Source organism: Pelodiscus sinensis, chromosome 22, assembly GCF_052426305.1.
Source record: "Pelodiscus sinensis isolate ZL-2025 chromosome 22, ASM5242630v1, whole genome shotgun sequence".
Taxonomy (NCBI): domain Eukaryota; kingdom Metazoa; phylum Chordata; order Testudines; family Trionychidae; genus Pelodiscus; species Pelodiscus sinensis.
Genome location: NC_143073.1, coordinates 15,892,146 through 15,911,155, shown reverse-complemented (window position 1 = coordinate 15,911,155; position 19,010 = coordinate 15,892,146). Strand labels below are relative to the sequence as shown.

Below are 19,010 nucleotides of genomic sequence, written 5' to 3'. Positions count from 1 at the left end.
ACTGTTTAGAGGGAGTTCTTGAACAAATTGACTCACAGACAGACAGATGCACATTTTTAAAATATACAGCTAGATTAGAAGATTTACCAGGTGTTGCTCTCATCCTTAATTCAAATAAGTTTTGTTTTTCTTCATTTCAATTATAGTTTTGGGATGGGTCTGGGGACGAGGGCTTCAGTATGCAGGCTGCCCAGAGGAGAGAGGACAACCCCAGCCATCTCTCATCACAACAGCTTGAGGCCAGGAGAGAAGAGCCTCTTCATGGCCATGACAGCTGCAGAGGGCACAGCTGGGGAAGTGGTGCATGTTCCCCAACTGGGGGACAGACACACACACACACACACACACACACACAGATGCACAAACTCTCTGAGATATATAGTAGGTAGCTGTCTCTTTCTCTACCTCTGCCCCCTGCTAGCTCAATGGGGTTATAGCTGTCTCTGGCCCCTTGCTACCCTCCTGTGATCATTCTGCAGAGTAACTGTCCCTCCTGCCAGACCCCTCCCTTTCCATTTTATGAGAAACAATCGAATTGCATACTGTGACAAAGTGGGGATTGTATTCACTCTGTTCGCTTTGTTATGCTGCATGTGATTTCTACTGTCCTGCAATAACTCCCTGAGTGTGCCTCAGATTCCCTAGATGGGAATTTCAGTGTGATAGTTTCCCACACATACACAATGGCTGATATTTTCTGTAACCTGAGTCTGGGAAGGGGATGTAACTAGGTGAAACCTGTTGCCTGAAAAGCTGGACACAGGCCGGCCCAGATGCAAGGCTAGTTGGAGGGGCAGGGTGGGCTTCTGAGTGGGTGAGATAGTCTTGGTGGCTTAGGGTGTGAAAATGGGAACCAGGACCCTTAGCCCTGAGCCCCCTCTCCCCAAGATGGATGGTGCAGGCTGCTTCTGATTACTGTGCTGACAAGTCTGTTCTATGCTGTGTCCCTGTTGACTAATAAACCTTCTGTTTCTACCTGCTGTCTGAGAGTCACAGCTGACTGCGGATGGGTATGTAGGACCTGGTGACTCCACAGGACTTGGTGACACACACACATTCCATTTTCCTGGCACAACCAAACCCTGACCTTGCTTTAAGTTATGAGAAGAGGAAGCTGCCTACCAAATTTGGTGATCCTAGCTCTTTCCGTTTAGGAGGAGTTCTTGAACAAACGGACTCACAGATGGACAGACAGACAGATGCACATTTCTAAAATATATAGTAAGAAGAAGAAGATAACTAATGGAAGTCAATAAAATGTTATCAATCAGAAATAACTGAATGCAACCAATTATTATAAACAGAAGACCACAGGGATTATTAATCATAGTACATAGGAAGTAATCATATTTATTCATAATAGCTTGCCGCATTCAGTAAAACGGTTATTGATAACACAGCAGAATCTGTACATTGTTATGCACAATAAGGAACAGGAGAGTGGAAGAATGCACATTATTGATCCCGAAAAGCAGAAGGCAAAGAGAAATTGCTGATAATTGCAAAATGCAAAGCTAAATTGTGCCAATGATAGAATGCAATAATTATTAGTAGTGAGCCCAAAATGGATAAATAAATATTACTCCTAATAAAGAAAATCAACCACTTTTATTGCAGAACCTATTCAACGGTGTGCAACCCAAAATATTGCCCATAACGCAAACCGAAGGCCTTGGTTTATCTAAATTACTCAGTGCCATCCGGCACTCATTAAGCGCTGCGGTCAGACGAGGAATTGGCACGAGCCACCTGATCACAGAGTTCTCTGTCAGAAAGCAGCATTAGCCAGTGGGCCATGCTGGCCCAGTTTGATTCCAAGACAGGGCCTGATGGATCCCTTAGGGTCGGGGTGCATGACACAGAACCCGAGTGGGTCTGGGAGACAGTGAACAGACACAAGTGTGAAAAATCAGGACCCGGGGGCTGGGCATAGGTGCCTATATTAGACAAAATCCCTGACAGCGGGACACTCCCTATAGTATAATATCTGGACGTCTGCTTGCCCCACTCCAGTAGGGGGCGCTTCAAAGGATTCTGCGAGCCAAAGGGGCAGGGTAATGAGGGGTGTTTAGGGTGCCAGTCCCACTCTCTTCTCCTGAGAAACCTGCCCCCCAATATTGACCAATGAAATGCCATGACGGCAAGCCCTCCAATACAGATCCATCTAGCATATGGACTGCCCCTCGGGGCATGGGGCTGAGCTATAATGGGAATGGGGGAGGGCTGCAGCTTAAGGCAGGAGGTCAAGGGACTAGGGCTTAGTGGTGGCGGGAGGTGGTCCCTGGAAGGCTGGGATACAATGGGAGACAATGGAGTGTCTAAGGGACTAGGGACACAGCTGAGAGGATCGAGGGGTGAGGGATGCAGTGCGGGAACATGGGGCAGGGATGCAGTAGGGCAACCTGGGAGGGCTGGGTACAGTGGGGTACCTGAGGGGTAGAGATACAGTGGGGAGACCAGGGGCAGGGATACAGCAGAGGGACCAGGGGCAGGGATGTAGTGGGCATACCCAGAGGGCAGCATCAGGGAGGGATACAGCAGGGAGGCAGGGATATAGCAGGGAGACAGATGCAGCTGGGAAACTGGGGGGCAGGGATGCAGTGGGGATAGGGGAATCAAAGTACGGGAGGACCCAGGGGTAGAGGTGCAATAGGGGGACCCAGAAGGCAGTGATACAGTGTGGGAATGCGTGAGGCAGGGATGCAGTGGGAGGATCCATGGGGCAGGGATGCAGCAGGTCGAGAGGGGGAGGGGGAAAGGGATACAGCAGGGAGCTCCAATGGGGCAGGGTTGCAGCAGGGGGGTGCAGGAGATTCAGGGATACAGCGGAGGGCTCTGGGAGGCAGGGATGCAGCAGCGGAGAGAGCCGGGGGGCAGGGAATACAGGGGGAGCGGATGCAGCCGGGTGTCGCGAGGGGAGGGGGCTAGGACGCCAAAAGCACGTCGCGTTGCCGGGTTTTCCTCGCCCCTTCCTCCTCCTCCTCCGGCCCCGCCCCGCCGCGCCGCAAACCCGGGACCCCCCCCCCGCCCTATCCCGCCTCCTCCCGCAGCCCCCCCTCCACAAATCAAGCCCAGCAGCGGGGGGGGGGGGCGGTGTCTCCTGGCGCAGCCCCACATTCTGCACCCCGAACCTGTAGCCATGGCAGATGCAGGGCGATGGAGCTTGGGGAGGGGGCTGCGATGGGGGGGCTAAGATGCGGGGAGGGGGGCTGAGATGCGTGGGGGGGAAGCTGAGATATGGGGAGAGGTGGCACCTACCACGCAGAGACACATCGATGACAGCTTGGTCCTGCCCTTCATGAGAGCGGCTGGGGGGCGGGGGCAGCGCGGGGGGTGGCGTGGGATGGGGGAAACCGCACGGGGGGGGCGGGAGAGGAAATGAAAAGGGGGCGGCTAGTCACGACAGGCGGAGGAGCGTGAAAGGGTGGAGGAGGGGGAAGGATGTGGATGCGGCACACACGAGTGTACGTGTGTTTCACACCACGCCCCCCCCCAATAATCCTCCTTTTCCTGGCCTCGCCCAGCAGGGGGCGCTGCAGAGAGGGGGCAGGAGACATGAGGGTATCTCATGAAAGGGGGGGCTTTGTGGGGTGTCTATGGGGTGGGGGCAAGGAGGGTCTGGGGAGGGACATCTGTGGGGGTCACTGTTATCGTGCGGGAGCTCTGAGGATGGGGACTCAGGGGACAGAGCTTGCAGTGAGGAGATTGGGGCAGAAGTTTGTGGGGCTCAAGGGAGGGACTTCGGGGGTACGAGATTGGGGGCTCAGCCTCAGAAAGTGAGTCCAGGGAGTAGAAAAAGTGGGGAGCTCAGGGGAGGGAGTCTGGGGGTAGGGGATCTGGGCGGGAGGAGAGGTGGGGGGGCACTGAGGAGGAAGATTGGGGGCAGGCATTGGGGGAGGGATTTCCTGTGAGCCGGGATCCATCTCCCCTGCCCCCCCATCCCACCTCCTCCATCCCTGCTTCACCATCTGCTGGTCGCTTAGCAACCGAGCCATGGGGGCCCGGGAGTTGTCATGACGACGGGTTCCCGAGCGCTGGCGATAGGGGGCGGGAGTGGGGGGGCAGGGAGAGGGACATACTGGGAGGGGGAGGGGCAGCTTGGGGAACGAAAAGGGGCTGAGAGAATGGAGCCAGCAGCCCTGCCCCAGAGGTGGCTGCATCTCAGTCAGGGGCGAGGGGTCCCTGTGTAACCAGCCGCCCCACCCAAGAGGTGGCTGCATCTCAGTGCTAGATGAGAGGGGTTCCTATGTAACCAGCTGCGCCACCCCAGAGGCGGCTGCATCTCACTATATTTATGTGTGGCACATGACTTGGCAACTACAAACACTGACCCCTGCTGGGCACATGCAGCTCTGCAGCCATTTGCCATCCTGCCTCTTACAAGCCAGCCCCCGCCCCCGCCCCCGCCATGCCCAGTCACTGCCCCCAAATAAATGGGGGGGGAAGTCAGGGGACAAGCAGTGGGGGGACCTGTGTGTCAGAAGAGGACAAACCTTCCTATTAGCACAATATGTAGCTATTGCATAGTGGTGCCCAGACCTGCCCCCTCTGACTGAGATCGGGGCCTGTCATGCCAGACACAGGGGCCAGCCTAGCCCTTCTCCATGCAGTAGGGAGGATAGGAACCACGCATGTCCCAGGCCTCTGTGCTACAGCCAGCCTTACAAAATGGGACCTCAACAATTCTAGCCCCTCAGCTGGGGGCTAGGAGGTGTGGGCAGAGACCAGGACCAGTCTACCAGGTGCTGTGGGTCAGGAGAAAGGGACACTGGCAGAGCTGGGGGGTTCCCCAGTGCCAGCTGTCCCTGGTGGTCTCATCCCCTTCTTTAGAGTGGATGATAGTCACTCATTTCCAATGTGTCATACGCTCGCTCCCATGTGACCTCTTGTCATAGGGGTGAGTGTGACGCAAGGGTGAGAAAGACACACACAGCCACACACACAAATGGGCTCACACCCACCTCACACTGATGCCCCCCCCCACACACACACTCTCTCTCCCACACCAGGACAGAGACAGCTGTGTTGTCTCACACACTCAGCGTCACCTCTCACACACCCACTGACACACGTGTGTTCGCGCACACTCATCTGACACATACCAACAGTGTCACATGCACAACACCCCCCCCAACCCATTAGATGCAGGCAGAACTTTCCATTTATATCTTTAAACTTCACTGCCCCACCCCCACCCTGACAGCACAGGGCCACAGAACCAGAAACAGGCCCCATATTGGAACCAGACTGGGCCTAAACCAGGCATAGGGATCAGCGACATCAGAGCTGGCCTGACACCCAGAACTGGCCTCAGACCCAGAGCCAGCCTAACCCAGAACTGATGCCAGAACCAGACCCAGAACTGGGATCTGACCCGGTAACAGAACTGACACCAGACTCTGAACCCGACCCAACCAGGCCCAGAACCAGGATCTTACCCAGCACTAGTACTAGAGCCAACACCGCACCCTGAGTCTGTCCCGACTAGATCCAGAACCGGGATCTGACCCAGCACCACCCAGCACTAACCCTAGAACTGACCCCAGAACCTGAGTGACTCAACTGGGCCCAGAACTGGGATCTGCCCTGGCACTGGCACCAGAACCAATACCACACCCTTAGTCCAACCTGACTGGGTCAGAAGCGGGATCTGACGTGGCACCGGCACCAGAACTGATACCTGGATCCAGCCCAAACCACAGGTGAAGAGCCCAGTTACATCTCTGCCCTCTGAACTTTCCCGTTCTACCTGTAGGGGCTCCTCCAGGCAGCCCCATGGGGGTCCCTTTCACACAGCATAAGGTGCTGCACTGGAGCAGGGAATCATGCCCTCGTGTTCATCCCCTGGGCTGCTGGCTGAGGACAGGGAGGGAGTGGTGGTGAAGGGAAGAAGGGAGGTAAGTGTGTTAGGGTATGTCTACACTACAAAGTGAATTTGAACTAACAGCTGTTAGTTTGAATTAACTTTCATAGGCGCTACACATGAAAACTGCTAGTTCGAACTAGCGGAGCGCTTAATTCGAACTAGGTAAACCTCATTCTACGAGGACTAACGCCTAGTTCGAATTAAGTAACTCGAATTAAGGGCTATGTAGCCACTTAATTCGAACAAGTGGGAGGCTAGCCCTTCCCAGCTTGCCCTGGTGGCCACTCTGGGCCAAACCAGGGAAACTCTTCTGCCCCCCTCCTGGCCCCGAAGCCCTTAAAGGGGCACAGTCTGGCTACAGTGCTTGTGCCAGGTGCAAGCCTGCCAGCACCCAGCCAGCAGACCCTGTACCTAGCACGGCATAAGCCAGCCACCCGCTGCCACCCAGCCCTTCGCCTCTTCCTGGGACCAGGCTGGCGGCTCCCAGGAGCCTGCCCGGGGCTGCAAGAGGCGAGCGCCCGCCTCTTCTAGTGTGGAGATCGTGGACCTCATCCAGGTTTGGAGGGAGGCCTGCAACGTCCACGACCTCCGCACTAGGCACAGGAAAGTGGCCGTCTAGGGCAGGATAGCTGCCAGCCTGGCCACCAAAGGCCACATGTGAACCCAGGAGCAGGTTTGCATGAAAATCAAGGTGGTCCACTGAGACCCCCGACCCTGAGCCCTGAGCTTAGAACATAAGAACGGCCATATTGGGTCAGACCAAAGGTCCATCTAGCCCAGTAGCCTGTCTGCCGATGCAGACAACACCAGATAACCCGGAGGGGATGGACCGAAGACAATGACCAAGCCATTTGTCTCGTGCCATCCATCTCCAGCCTTCCACAAACAGAGGCCAGGGACACCGTTCCTACCCCCTGGCTAATAGCACTCCATGGACCCAACCTCCATGACTTTATCTGACTTCTCTTTAAACTATGTTATAGTTCTAGCCTTCACAGCCTCCTGTGGCAAGGAGTTCCACAGGTTAACTATTTGCTTTGTGAAGAACTTTCTGTTATTAGTTTGAAGCCTGCTACCCATTCATTTCATTTGGTGTCTTCTAGTCCTTATATTATGGGAACTAATTAAGAACTTTTCTTTATGCACCCTCTCCACACTACTCATGCTTTTATAGACCTCTATCATATCTCCCCTCAGTCTCCTCTTTTCTAAGCTGAAAAGTCACAGTCTCTTTAGCCTCTCTTCATATGGGACCTGTTCCAAACCCCTAATCATTGTAGTTGCCCTTTTCTGAACCATTTCCAAGGTCAAAATATCTTTTCTTGGGTAAGGAGATCACATCTGTACACAGTAATGAAGATATGGCGTACCATAGTTTGATACTTCCCCTCCTCCTTCTTCTCCTGGCTTCCCCCTTCCATCTCTCTCCTCCCAGGTTTCCCCCTCCCCTCTTCCACCCTTTCTCTTTCCTTCTCCCACCTCCTTTTCCCAGTCTCCCCAGAGGTTAATCCCCCCCCTCCAGTTTTGTTAAATAAAGAGAGTTTCTATTTTTGAACACACGTGTCCTTTATTTTGTACATCAGGAAGGGGGGCTAGGAAGGGGTAAGTGGAAGGAGGCGAGGGAAGAATGGGGTATGAGCCCCCGATGGGGAGGACTGGGGTGGCTCTGTGGGCTCCTCGGGGTGGAAGCTTTCCTGCAGGGTTTCCTGGAGCCTGACAGCCCCCCGATTGACCCCCCCGGATGGCAGCCTGCAGCAAGTGCAGCTGGGCTGATGGCCGAGTGCTGTGATGTGCCGAGTGTGGGCACTCAGGGCACTCCAAGACAGGACTGCTTTGCTGTCTCTCATCGAGGTAGACAAGCAAGCGGGGAACCTTGAGAACTGTCTGTCCGGGGTGGGGTCGGGTCCCTTTAAGCACAGCCCTCGGCTAGCCTGAGGCAGCAGCTCCACACTCTAAGGGTATGTCTACACTACCCCTCTAGTTCAAACTAGGGGGGTAATGTAGTCATTCGGAGTTGCAAATGAAGCCCGGGATTTGAATTTCCCCGGCTTCATTTGCATGATGCCGGCCGGCGCCATTTTTAAATGCTGGCTAGTTCGGACCCCGTGCCGCGCGGCTACGCCTTGTGGACTGTACAGCTAGTTCGGAATAGGAAGCCTAATCCGAACTAGCTAGTCCGTGCCGTGTGTAGCTGCGCGACACGGGGTCCGAACTAGCTGGCATTTAAAAATGGCGCCGGCCGGCATCATGCAAATGAAGCCCTGGAAATTCAAATCCCGGGCTTCATTTGCAAGTCCGAATGACTACATTACCCCCCTAGTTCGAACTAGGGGGGTAGTGTAGACATACCCTAAGTCCTAACATGATGCCCTGCCGGTACCTGTTCCGGCCAGGCTTAACTTTGGTTCAGGGTCCACTCAGTGTGGACATACTAGTTCGAATTAGCAAAACGCTCATTCGAATTAGTTTTTAGGTCTAGATGCACTAGTTCGAATTAACTAATTCGAATTAAGTTAGTTCGAATTAGTGCTGTAGTGTAGACATACCCTTAGAGAGCAGGGGTTGCAGGCACTGGCTGTAAACTGAAGGTGGCTGCCAAGAGTGAAACAAGGCAGCGTCACAGTATCACATGCCTCACCCATCCCCACGAGCCCCTTCTGTCTGTCTTTCCATGCTCCATCCAGCTATCCATCTGTATGTGCCCCTTCCATTCGTCTATCCATACACCCGCTTCCATCCATCCATTTGTCTGTGCATGCCTCCTCCATTTGTTCATCCCTGTGTATGCACATCTCTCTCTGACTTTACATGCCCCCTCCCATCTGTATGCACCACCTCCATCTGTCCATCCGTGTCCCATCCATTAGTCTGTATGCGCCTCTTCCTGTTCATCCACCCATTTGTACAGCTCCTTCCATCCATCTGTATGTGCCCTTTCCATCTGTCCATCCATTAGTATGTGCACATTTCATCCATCAGTACATATCCCTTCCAGCTGTCCATCCGTTAGTAAGCACCCATTCCATCCATCCATCCATGTCCTGTCAGTCCATGTCCTTTACATCTGTCTGTCCATCCATCCATATGAACTCTTTCAGTCTGTCGATCCATTCATTCATATGTACCCCTTCCATATATGTCTGTACCCACCTCTCTCTTCATCTGTACACACCCCTTCTGTCCATATGTGCCCTTCTGTCTGTCCATCTGAACGTGCCCCATCTGTCCATTTGTATGCACCCCCTCTGTCCATCCGTCCCCTAGATGCATCCCTCCCTCCAGCTATACATGCCCCTCCCTCCAGCCAGCCCTACGCACCCCCTCCATTCCTCCGTCTGTCTGTACATGCTCCCTCCATTCATCCATCTATATGTGCCCACTCCATCCGTCCACCTGTCTGTACATGTCCAATCCATTTGTCAATACATCCCCCCCTCCATCTTGCTGTCTGTCCATTTGACACATCCCCTTCATCTGTCCATCCATCTCTACTCATCACCTCCATCCATCTGTACATAGCTCTTCCATCCGTCCATAAATCTGTGCACATTCCTTTGTTCATTTGTGCACACCCCTCTGACCATCCGTCCGTCTGCACTCCTCCATCCATCCATCCACCCACCCATCCGTTCATCCATCCATCTCCATCCATCCATCTGCACCCCTTTCTCCCTTCCTCTCTCCCTCCCTCTCTCCATCCATCCATCCATCCATCTGTGTGTGCCACTCGATCCATCCATCTGCCCACCCACATGTATCCTCTATTCACTTGTATGGTATCCTTCTATTCATCAACCCATGGATGCCCCTCTGTCCAGCCACTGAACTCCATGTACCTCTCAATCCCTCTTTCAGTCCATCCATACACCCCCCTCTATATTTCTCCTGGCCCTCTGCCCCATCTCTTTCCCTATAGAGTTTCCTGAAGCTGTCCCTCCCCAGCCGCCCAGCAGGGGACAAGCCAGTCCTCAGGTATCCAGACCAGACAGATGCAGGGTTATTTCAGGGATACTAAGCCACAAGTGTCGGGGGCAACAATCAGGGGGAGAGTGAAAGCCCAGTGCCCCCTAACACCACTGTGGGGCCAGTCCTGCCTACCAAGGGAGAGAGGCCCCTATTGAACTCCCAACCTCGCTCCCTTCCCCACAATGCCCCCTAATGCTACCTTGGGCCCAGCATGGCCTGCCAGGGGACAGCACCCCCAGAGAACCCCCTCCGGATGCTAGCAGTGGATGGGGGTGCTAGGTCAGGCATGACGGGAAGGCAGCTCCACGTTCTGCATTTCCTTAAATAATTCCTTGATCAAGAGACGTGTAACCAGTTATCCCTGGTTGCCATGGCAGCTGTGACACAGCGATGGATGACGGAAAGGGGGGGCTGAGTTTCAGGCATGGGGGAGTGGGGGCGATGGGGGGAGGGGAAAGAAAGGAATGTGAAAGGGGAGTGATGGAGAGAGGGAAGCTGGAAGGAGGGATGGTGGAAATGAAGAGACACTTCCCAACCGAGATCACAGCTTCTTGTGCTGGGCACTGTCCAGACCCCGCATGTCTGGTTCATATGCACTGAGATGCCAGATACAGGGCCAAGCAGCCTAAGGGGTAAGGGCAAGTGCAGGGGTGGGTGTGATTGGAGTTGTTTTAGGGGCACAGCAGTGGCTCACTGTGGAGCCAGAGGGCAAGGGTGGGAGTTTGGGGTCTGATCTGGAGGGAGATTTTAAGGTCAGGGTTAAACATCAGAGCTCCAGTTTGGGGTCAGAAGGAGATTTTAGGGTCAGGTGGGGTTAGAGGTCAAGCTTTGGGGTGAGATTTAGGTTCAGGTGGCGGATGTCCAAGTTTGGGGATAACTTTGTCCAGACCCAGTCCAAGGCAGGATGTCCATTACCCCCCCAAAAAAAACACACACACCCTCTACAGCCCTCTCAACCAATGGGCCCCAAAGCACTTCCCAAAGGGGCTCAGTGGATTTTCCCCCTTGGGAAGATGGGGAAACTGAGCAGGAAGGGGTAGTAGGTTTTGCCCAAGGTCACTTGGCAGGAACACAACCCAGGAGTCCTATGTATCATGGGGCTCCCCAAGATTGTAAGTGAGATGGTCAGGGTTTGCATTAGACTCTGGGCTAGGGGTTCCAGTCAGGTTTAGGGGTCGGAGACAAGGTGAAGATTTCTATCTCCTGGATATAATAGACCCCTGGTTCCCTCAGAAAACCAACCACACCTCCACTGTGGGCAGAAGTGGGTCTGGCAATGCTCTGGAACTGACTCAGTTGGTCCCCCGATGAGTTACAGAGACTTGCCTGGCCACACAGCCCAGCTATGCCCTCCAGCATCTCCCTACATCCCCTCAACTTTCTGTAGTCTAGAAAACCTCCTCAAATGCCACCTCAATTCAATGAATCATCCCCACGAGACCTCTGGTCACTGCTGGCTATGGCTGCCAGGTCCCATAGCAGTGCTCAAGGGATCCCCAAGCAGCAAGTGCTTTTAGGACTAAATATTGGCCCCATCTCCCATGGGTTCTTCCTTCAGGTGTGGCAATCCTGGCACTAGGTTGCAACACCATTCGCTCAAAACTGGCCCAGCCACCTCTCCATCCAGAAAAAGCCTCTAGAACCCCATCCTCCAGTGACCCCCTCTCCTAAAGGTACCTCCAAATCCCCATCCACCACTGTCTCCTCTCCAGAACATGCCTCCAGATCCCCACATACCAGTGACCCCTCTATGCCACTGAGGGTACAGAGGGAATTGGCAAATGTCATTGAGGAGCCTTTGACCATTATCTTTTAAAAGTCGTGGAGATTGGGAGAGATCCCGGATGATTGGAAAAAGGCAAATGTAGTTCAAAAAAGGGAAGAAGAACGATCCAGGGAACGATAAGCAGGTCAGTCTTACCTCGGTTCCTGGAAAAATCCTTAAGGAATCCATTTTGAGGCACTTGGAAGAGAGGAAAGTGATCAGGAATAGTCAGCATGGAGTCACAAAGAGCCAGCCATGCCTGACCAATCTGATTAGCTTCTATGATGAGGTAACTGGCTCTGTGGACATGGGAAAGTAAGTGGATGTGATATACCTTGACTTTAGCAAGGCTTTTGATACGGTCTCCCACAATATTCTTGCCAGCAAGTTAAGGGAATGTAGATTGGATAAATGGACGGTAAGATGGATAGAAAGATGGATAGAAGGCTGGGCCCACCGGGTAGTGATCAACGGCTCGATGTCCGAATGGCAGTCAGTTTCTAGTGGAGTGCCCCAAGGTTCGGTTCTAGGACCGGTTTTGTTCAATATCTTTATTAATGACCTGGATGAGGGGATGGATTGCACCTTCAGCAAGTTTGCAGGGGGAGAGGTAGATACGCTTGAGGGCAGAGATAGGGTCCAGAGTGACTTAGACAAATTGGAGGATTGGGCCATAAGAAATCTGATGAGGTTCAACAAGGACAAGTGCAGAGTCCTGCACTTGAGACGAAAGAATCCCAAGCATTGTTACAAGCTGCGGACCAACCAGCTAAGTAGTAGTTCTGCAGAAAAGGACCTGGGGATTACAGTAAATGAGAAGCTGGATATGAGTCAACAGTGTGCCCTTGTAGCCAAGAAGGCTAATGGCATATTAGGTTGCATTAAGAGGAGCATTGCCAGCAGATCCAGAGATGTCATTATTCCCCTTTATTCGGCTCTGGTGAGGCCACATCTGGAGCATTGTGTCCAGTTCTGGGCCCCCCCACTACAAAAAGGATGTGGACGCATTGGAGAGGGTCCAGTGGAGGGCAACTAAAATGATTAGGGGGCTGGAGCATATGACCTACGAGGAAAGGCTGAGGGAGTTGGGTCTGTTTAGTCTGCAGAAGCAAAGCGTGAGGGGGGATTTGATAGCAGCCTTCAACTTCCTGAAGGGAGGTTCCAAAGAGGATGGAGAAAGGCTGTTCTCAGTAGTGACAGATGGCAGAACAAGGAGCAATGGTCTCAAGTTGTGGTGGGAGAGGTCCAGGTTGTATATTAGGAAAAACTATTTCCCTAGGAGAGTGGTGAAGCACTGGAATGGGTTACCTAGGGAAGTAGTGGAGTCTCCATCCCTAGAGGTGTTTAAGTCTCAGCTTGACAAAGCCCTGGCTGGGTTGATTTAGTTGGGATTGCTCCTGCCTAGAGCAGGGGGCTGGACTTGATGCCCTTCTGAGGTCTCCCAGCTCTATGGTTCTATGATTCTATAGAAGGCACCTCCAGATTCCCAATCACTAGTCATAGTTCTTCAGAAAGTACCTCTAGATCTCCCTTCCACTATTGAACCCTGTCCAAAATGTACCTCCAGATCCCTCATCTGTTATTGTCCCCTCTTAAAGACACACCCAACAGAGATCCCAGTCCAGAATGTAGCTCCAGATCCCCATCCACCAGTGACCCCTCTCCAGAATGTGCCTCCAGACTCCCCAACCACCACTATCTCCTCCTCAGAACAGATTTCCAGACCCCACATCCACCAGTGACTCCATCTCCAAAATGAACCTCCAGATCCTCCCTCCACCAGTGACACCTCTCCAAAACAGACCTCAGTATCTCCCATCCACCAATGACACTTCTCCAGAACTTACCTCTAGAGCTAGCATCCACCACTGATCCCTGTTCAGAACACATCTCCAAATCCCAATCCATGAGAGACTCCTCTCCAGAATGCACCTACAGATGTCCATCCACCACTAACCCATCCCCAGAATAAATCTCCAGATCCCCAACCACAAGTCACTCCTTTCCAGAATGCATATTCAGACCCCATCCTTCAGTGACCCCTTGCCAGAACATATCCCCCGATCCTCATTTGGCCAGAGACCTTTCTCCAGAACATATCTCCAAATTCCCATCCACCATTGACCCCCCTCCAGACCATTACTACAGATCTCCATCCACCAGTGACCTCTCTCCAGAATGTATATCCACATCTACAAATTATCCCTCTCCAGAATACACATTCACCAGAGACCCCTTTCCAGATTGTACCTCCAGACCCCTATCCATCAGTGACCCCTCTCTAAAAAGTACCTCTAGATTCTCCACCAACTACTAACTTAAATGTACCTCCAGATAACCTCCACCTGTGACTCTTGTTCAGAACAGATCTCCTGATCCCCATATACCCATGACCATACTCCAGAAAGTGCCTCCAGAGTTCCATGCACCCAGAGACCCCACTCCAGAATGAGTGTCTAAATTCCCAACCTTGCTGACCTGTCTAGAGAACGTACCACCAGATCCCGCATCCACTAGAGAGCCCTCTCCAGAACATACATCCAGATCGCAGTCAACCAGTCATTCTTTCCCAGAATGCACCTCTAGATCCCCATCCATACTGACCCCTTTCCAGAACACACTGCCAGATCCCACATTCACAAGGGATCCCTTTCCAGAATGTACCTCCAGGTCCCCATCTCCAGATCCCCATCTGACCAGAGACTCATCCAGAATTTACCTTCACTGATAATTCCTCAGAAAGTGCCTCTAGATCCCCCATCCACCACTGATCCTTCTTCAAACTGTACCACCAGATCCCCATCTGCCAGTGACCTCTCTCCAGAACATACCTGCAGAACCTACACCCAACAGTAACCACCGAGTGATCCCTCTCCAAAACATTCCTCCAGATCCCCACTGACCACATACCATTCTCCAGAATGTACCTTTAGATCCCCAATCACTATGTTTCCTCTCTAAAATGCACCTATAGATCCCACATCCTCCAGTTATCCTTCTCCAGAACATATCTCCAAATGCCCATGCAGCAGTGACCCCTCTCCAGAATTGATGTCCAGATCTCCCATCCACCACTTATCTCCTGAACTTACCTCCAGATCCTCAATCCACCAGTGACCCTGCTCCAAAATGTACTTTTAGAATTATCATCCACCACTGATCCCTCTCCAGAGTGTATATCTAAAGCCCCAACCATAAGTTACTCCTTTCCAGAATACATTTCCACACCCACATGCACTGCTAACCCATCTCCAGAACATATCTCCAGATCCCCAACCACAAGTTACCCCTCTCTAGAATGAATATTCAGATCCACATCCATTAGTGAACGCTCTCCAGAAGGTGCTTATAGGTCCTCCAGTAATCCTTCTCCAAAACATATCTCTACATCCCCATGCTGCAGTGGTCCCTCTCTAGAACAGACATGTAGATCTTCCATCCAACATTGACCCCTCTCCAGAACATACCTCCAGCTCCCACATCCACCAGGGTTCCTTTTCCAGAACATACCTCCAGAGGCCACTTTCACCAATGGCCATTCTCCAGAATGTCCCTCCATATCACTGTCTACCACTGACCCCACACCAGAACATGCCTCCAGATCCTAATCTGCCACTGATCTCTCTCAAGAACATACTTCAAAATCTCCCTGTCTACCAATGACTCTTCTCCAGAACATACATCTATAGCTGGTATTCATTACTGATATCTCTCCAGAACGCACCTACAGATCCCCCAACTTCTATTGTCCCCTCTTCTAAATGAACCTTCAGAGCTCCCCTCCACCAAAGGCCCATGTTCAAAACACACTCCAAGATCCCCAGCTTCCCAGAGACATTTCTCCAGAATATGCCCCCCAAATCCTCATCCAACACTGATCTCTCTCCAGAATATAACCCCAGATTTCCACCCACCAGTAACCCCTTTGCAAAATGTACCTCCAGATACCCGTCAGTGGTCCAAGCCTCCTTCAGAATAAACCTCCATATCTTCACCCATCACCCCTTCTTCCCCCCAGTGCCCTCTGTCCCCAAATCCATTCAGCCCTCAGACCACCTTCCCTGCCCTCCGAAATAATGCAGGCCTCAACCTCAACCCCCAGGTGCTCACACACACAATGACCAGCACTGAATTCACTACACAGAGAAAGAGTGGGAACTTTTTCTGGGGTGAAATGAAAGGGGGATTATGCGTTAATCTAGCCACCCACTCCTCTGCGCCCTCTCTCACCTCCCATTCATTACCAGGCCTGACCCCCACTGGGAGCACCAACAGCAAGGTTAGGATCTGGCCTACCTAGGCTGGAGATGCACTGTTAGTTACACACTACCGAGGGGACACAGCACCTGTACAAACTCAGCCACAACTGTCCACATAGCCATCTAGACACACAGCTGCAACTGCCTACACACATAGTCATCCACACACAGTCATCCATACAGCCCCCCCACAGCTATTCACATACACAGCCACACACACATAGCCAGCCACACACACTGTCACAGCTGCCCACCCACACAGCCACAATCATCCACACAGCCACAGCCATCCGTACAGTCATCCACACACACAGCCACACACACAGTTAGCACACACAGCCATAGCTGTCCATGCAGCCATAGCCATGCATATAGCCATCCACACACAGAGTCATCCATACACAAAGCCACAACTGTTCATACAACCATACACACACCCAGACATCCACACACACATTGCCAAGGCCATAAATACAACTGACAACAAGCACAGCCATCCACACAGTTCTGATCTGCCACCATATACACACACAGCCATTCACATATACAGCCAGTTCACAGCTGCCCATCTACCACACACAATCACAGCCACCCATAGAGCCACCGCACACATAACCACAGTCTTTCAGTCATTCACAGAGATCCCCACACAGCCAGAACCTTCCACACAACCATTTGCACACCCATTTGCACGGCTGTCCCCACACACTCCACATTGAGCCTCCCCCTACCATACCCAGGCAAACACCTACACACCCACCAACTCTCCCTGCACCTTCATTAACACCCTGTCCTGTTGACACACACCTACTATTGGCAGCTTGGGCTGTAACACATGAGGCTCTCAGCTTAGTTCATGCCCTCCCTCCCTCCCCCACCCCACCTGTGCCCTATCTCACTCCTCCACCCATCATCTGCCTGGCTGAAATGTCTGGGGTGAGGTCCGGGCACCACCCAGAGGGATCCCCAACCATGTGCTCAGACTAGCTCCCACCCCACACTCCTCCTCTATCTTCTACCCATCAGATGTCTTTGCTGCCACTGGCCATCTGTCTTCACACACACACATATACACACCTGTAAGGGGCAGCACAGCAACACACACACACACATACATGTGCATACATATGGCCACACACCCTTAGCTGCATCCCCCTTCCCACGCACTATGCATATGTACTTACAAATATACCACGCACACACAAAAATAGTTGTGTGCAAGCTGTGCTGTTGTGAAAATACATGTCAAGCACATGCAAACACTCCAAACACAAAAGCAGTGGCACATGTGCGCACACACACACACACACACACACACACACACACACACACACACTGTGTGTGCACACAGATACTCCTGAGGATACACACTGCACAAAAAAATAGCCTCACATCACACAAATTCACAAATACACTCTGCACACATCAATACACACACACTGAGTACACACACTGTACAAGCACATGCACACACTCTGCAGACACACACACCTGCATGCACACATTGTGCACAGACACAGAATTTCACCCCCATCCCCACCCCCATGTGGACAGCCAGGAGAGTCCACATGCCAGGTGGATTTTTAGCAGACAGCCCTGGCCCCTTTTCCTATGCCCTGATGGAGGTGGGGTATTTGGAAGAGTGAGCCCCCCCCAGTTGCCCCCAAATCAAGGGGGCGAGGGGGTGATACACACACACCAGGCCCTCCCAGCCTCCAGCCAGCAGGGGCAGCATGTACAGAGGTAGTGAATGTGAGAAGCCAGGCTAGGCACCTCCAGACCTCCAGCCTCCACCCCAGCCTCTGAGAGACTCACAAACCCCAGACAGCATCCAAGCACCACACTCCTATACAGTCCTATAGAGCACAACTATAGAGAGCCCCAGGTCCCCTCAGACCCCAGCCACAAAGAGCCCCAACCCTGACCCACAGAGCCAGCCCCACAGGCAATCCCCCTGCATTCCCTCCCAGCCCCATAGCGAGTCTCTGCTCCCTCCCATATCCAGTGCCAAAGAAAGTCCCTAGCCCACCTCAAAAACAGAGATCCCACCAGCCTCCCCAGTCCCATAGAGATCTTCCCCTATGCCAATACCATGGAGCCCCTCAGGCACATCAGATGGAAACTCCCAGCCCTCCCATACACCGTCCCATGGAGACCTCTAGCCTGCCCCCAACTCCGTGGAGAGCCCCATCCCCCCAACAGTTTCATGGACACTCCCCGCCCCACAGAGAGACCCAGGCCTCCTCAGCCTTATAGAAAGCTCCTGGAACACCCCAGCACAATAGGGACCCCCCCCCGGACCCAATACTATAGAGACTCCCAGCCCCAAACATCACCATGGAGACCCCAGACCCTCAAGCGTCACGGAGACCCCCGAAGCCCACTCCCAACATCACCATGGAGACCCCAGCCCCCCACAGCATCACAGAGATCCCCAGGCCCACCCCCAACATCACCATGGAGACCCCCAGCCCCCCCATATTTCCTCAGAGACTCCCCAGCATCACAGAGATCCCAGACCCCCCAGCACCACGGAGACACCCCCCCCCCAGCACCACAGAGACTTCCACTCCTCCCAGCACCACAGAGACCCCAGAACCCCTCAGCACCACAGAGACCCCTCCAGGCCCACGGACACCTCCCAGCCTCTCCCAGCACCACGGAGACCCCTCCAGGCCCACGGACACCTCCCGCCCCACACAGCACCACACAAACCCCAGGACCCCCCCCCCCAGCACCACGGAGAGCCCCCCCAGGCCCACGGAGATCCCCGGCTCCCCCCCAGTACCAAGGACACCCCCGCATGAACCCCCAGTCCCGCGGACACCCCCGCACCTCCCCAGCCCCACGGTGTAACCCCTCAACCCCTTACCTTGGTGGTGACTATGCAGAGACAATCCATGGCTGGGGAGGACGGAGCCGCTGGCCGGGGCGGATCTGCAGCACATCAGATATTCCGGGGGGCCGGGGAATTAATTGCCCCTACTCGGCTCCAATTGCCCCCCTCCTCCTGCTCAGCACGCAGGCTCCTGCCCCCCCGCTCCCCAGCGCCGCGCCGCTGCCTGCTCCCCCCCAGGTGCAGGGGCGGCGGGGGGGGGGGCTGCCGGAGGGATGAAGGGATGGAGACAGGCGTACGGAGAGAGCGGGGAGGGGG

General features: G+C 53.4%; 1 protein-coding gene across 4 annotated transcripts in view; it reads right to left on the bottom strand.

The window, feature by feature from the left end:
- Positions 1 to 18,890, bottom strand: part of DLG4 (discs large MAGUK scaffold protein 4) — an 81,457-nt gene extending 62,567 nt beyond the window's left edge. For 2 of the 4 annotated variants that reach the window (XM_075907634.2, XM_075907637.2), the window contains exon 1: positions 18,729 to 18,890. In XM_075907634.2, coding sequence (XP_075763749.1) covers positions 18,729 to 18,758 — 30 coding nt within the window. In that variant the 5' untranslated portion in view covers positions 18,759 to 18,890. Of the gene's footprint in view, positions 1 to 3,258; positions 3,331 to 18,728 lie in introns of those variants that run through there. The other 2 variants (XM_075907633.2, XM_075907636.2) reach the window with 2 other exon arrangements.
- Positions 18,891 to 19,010: the final 120 nt, after the last annotated feature.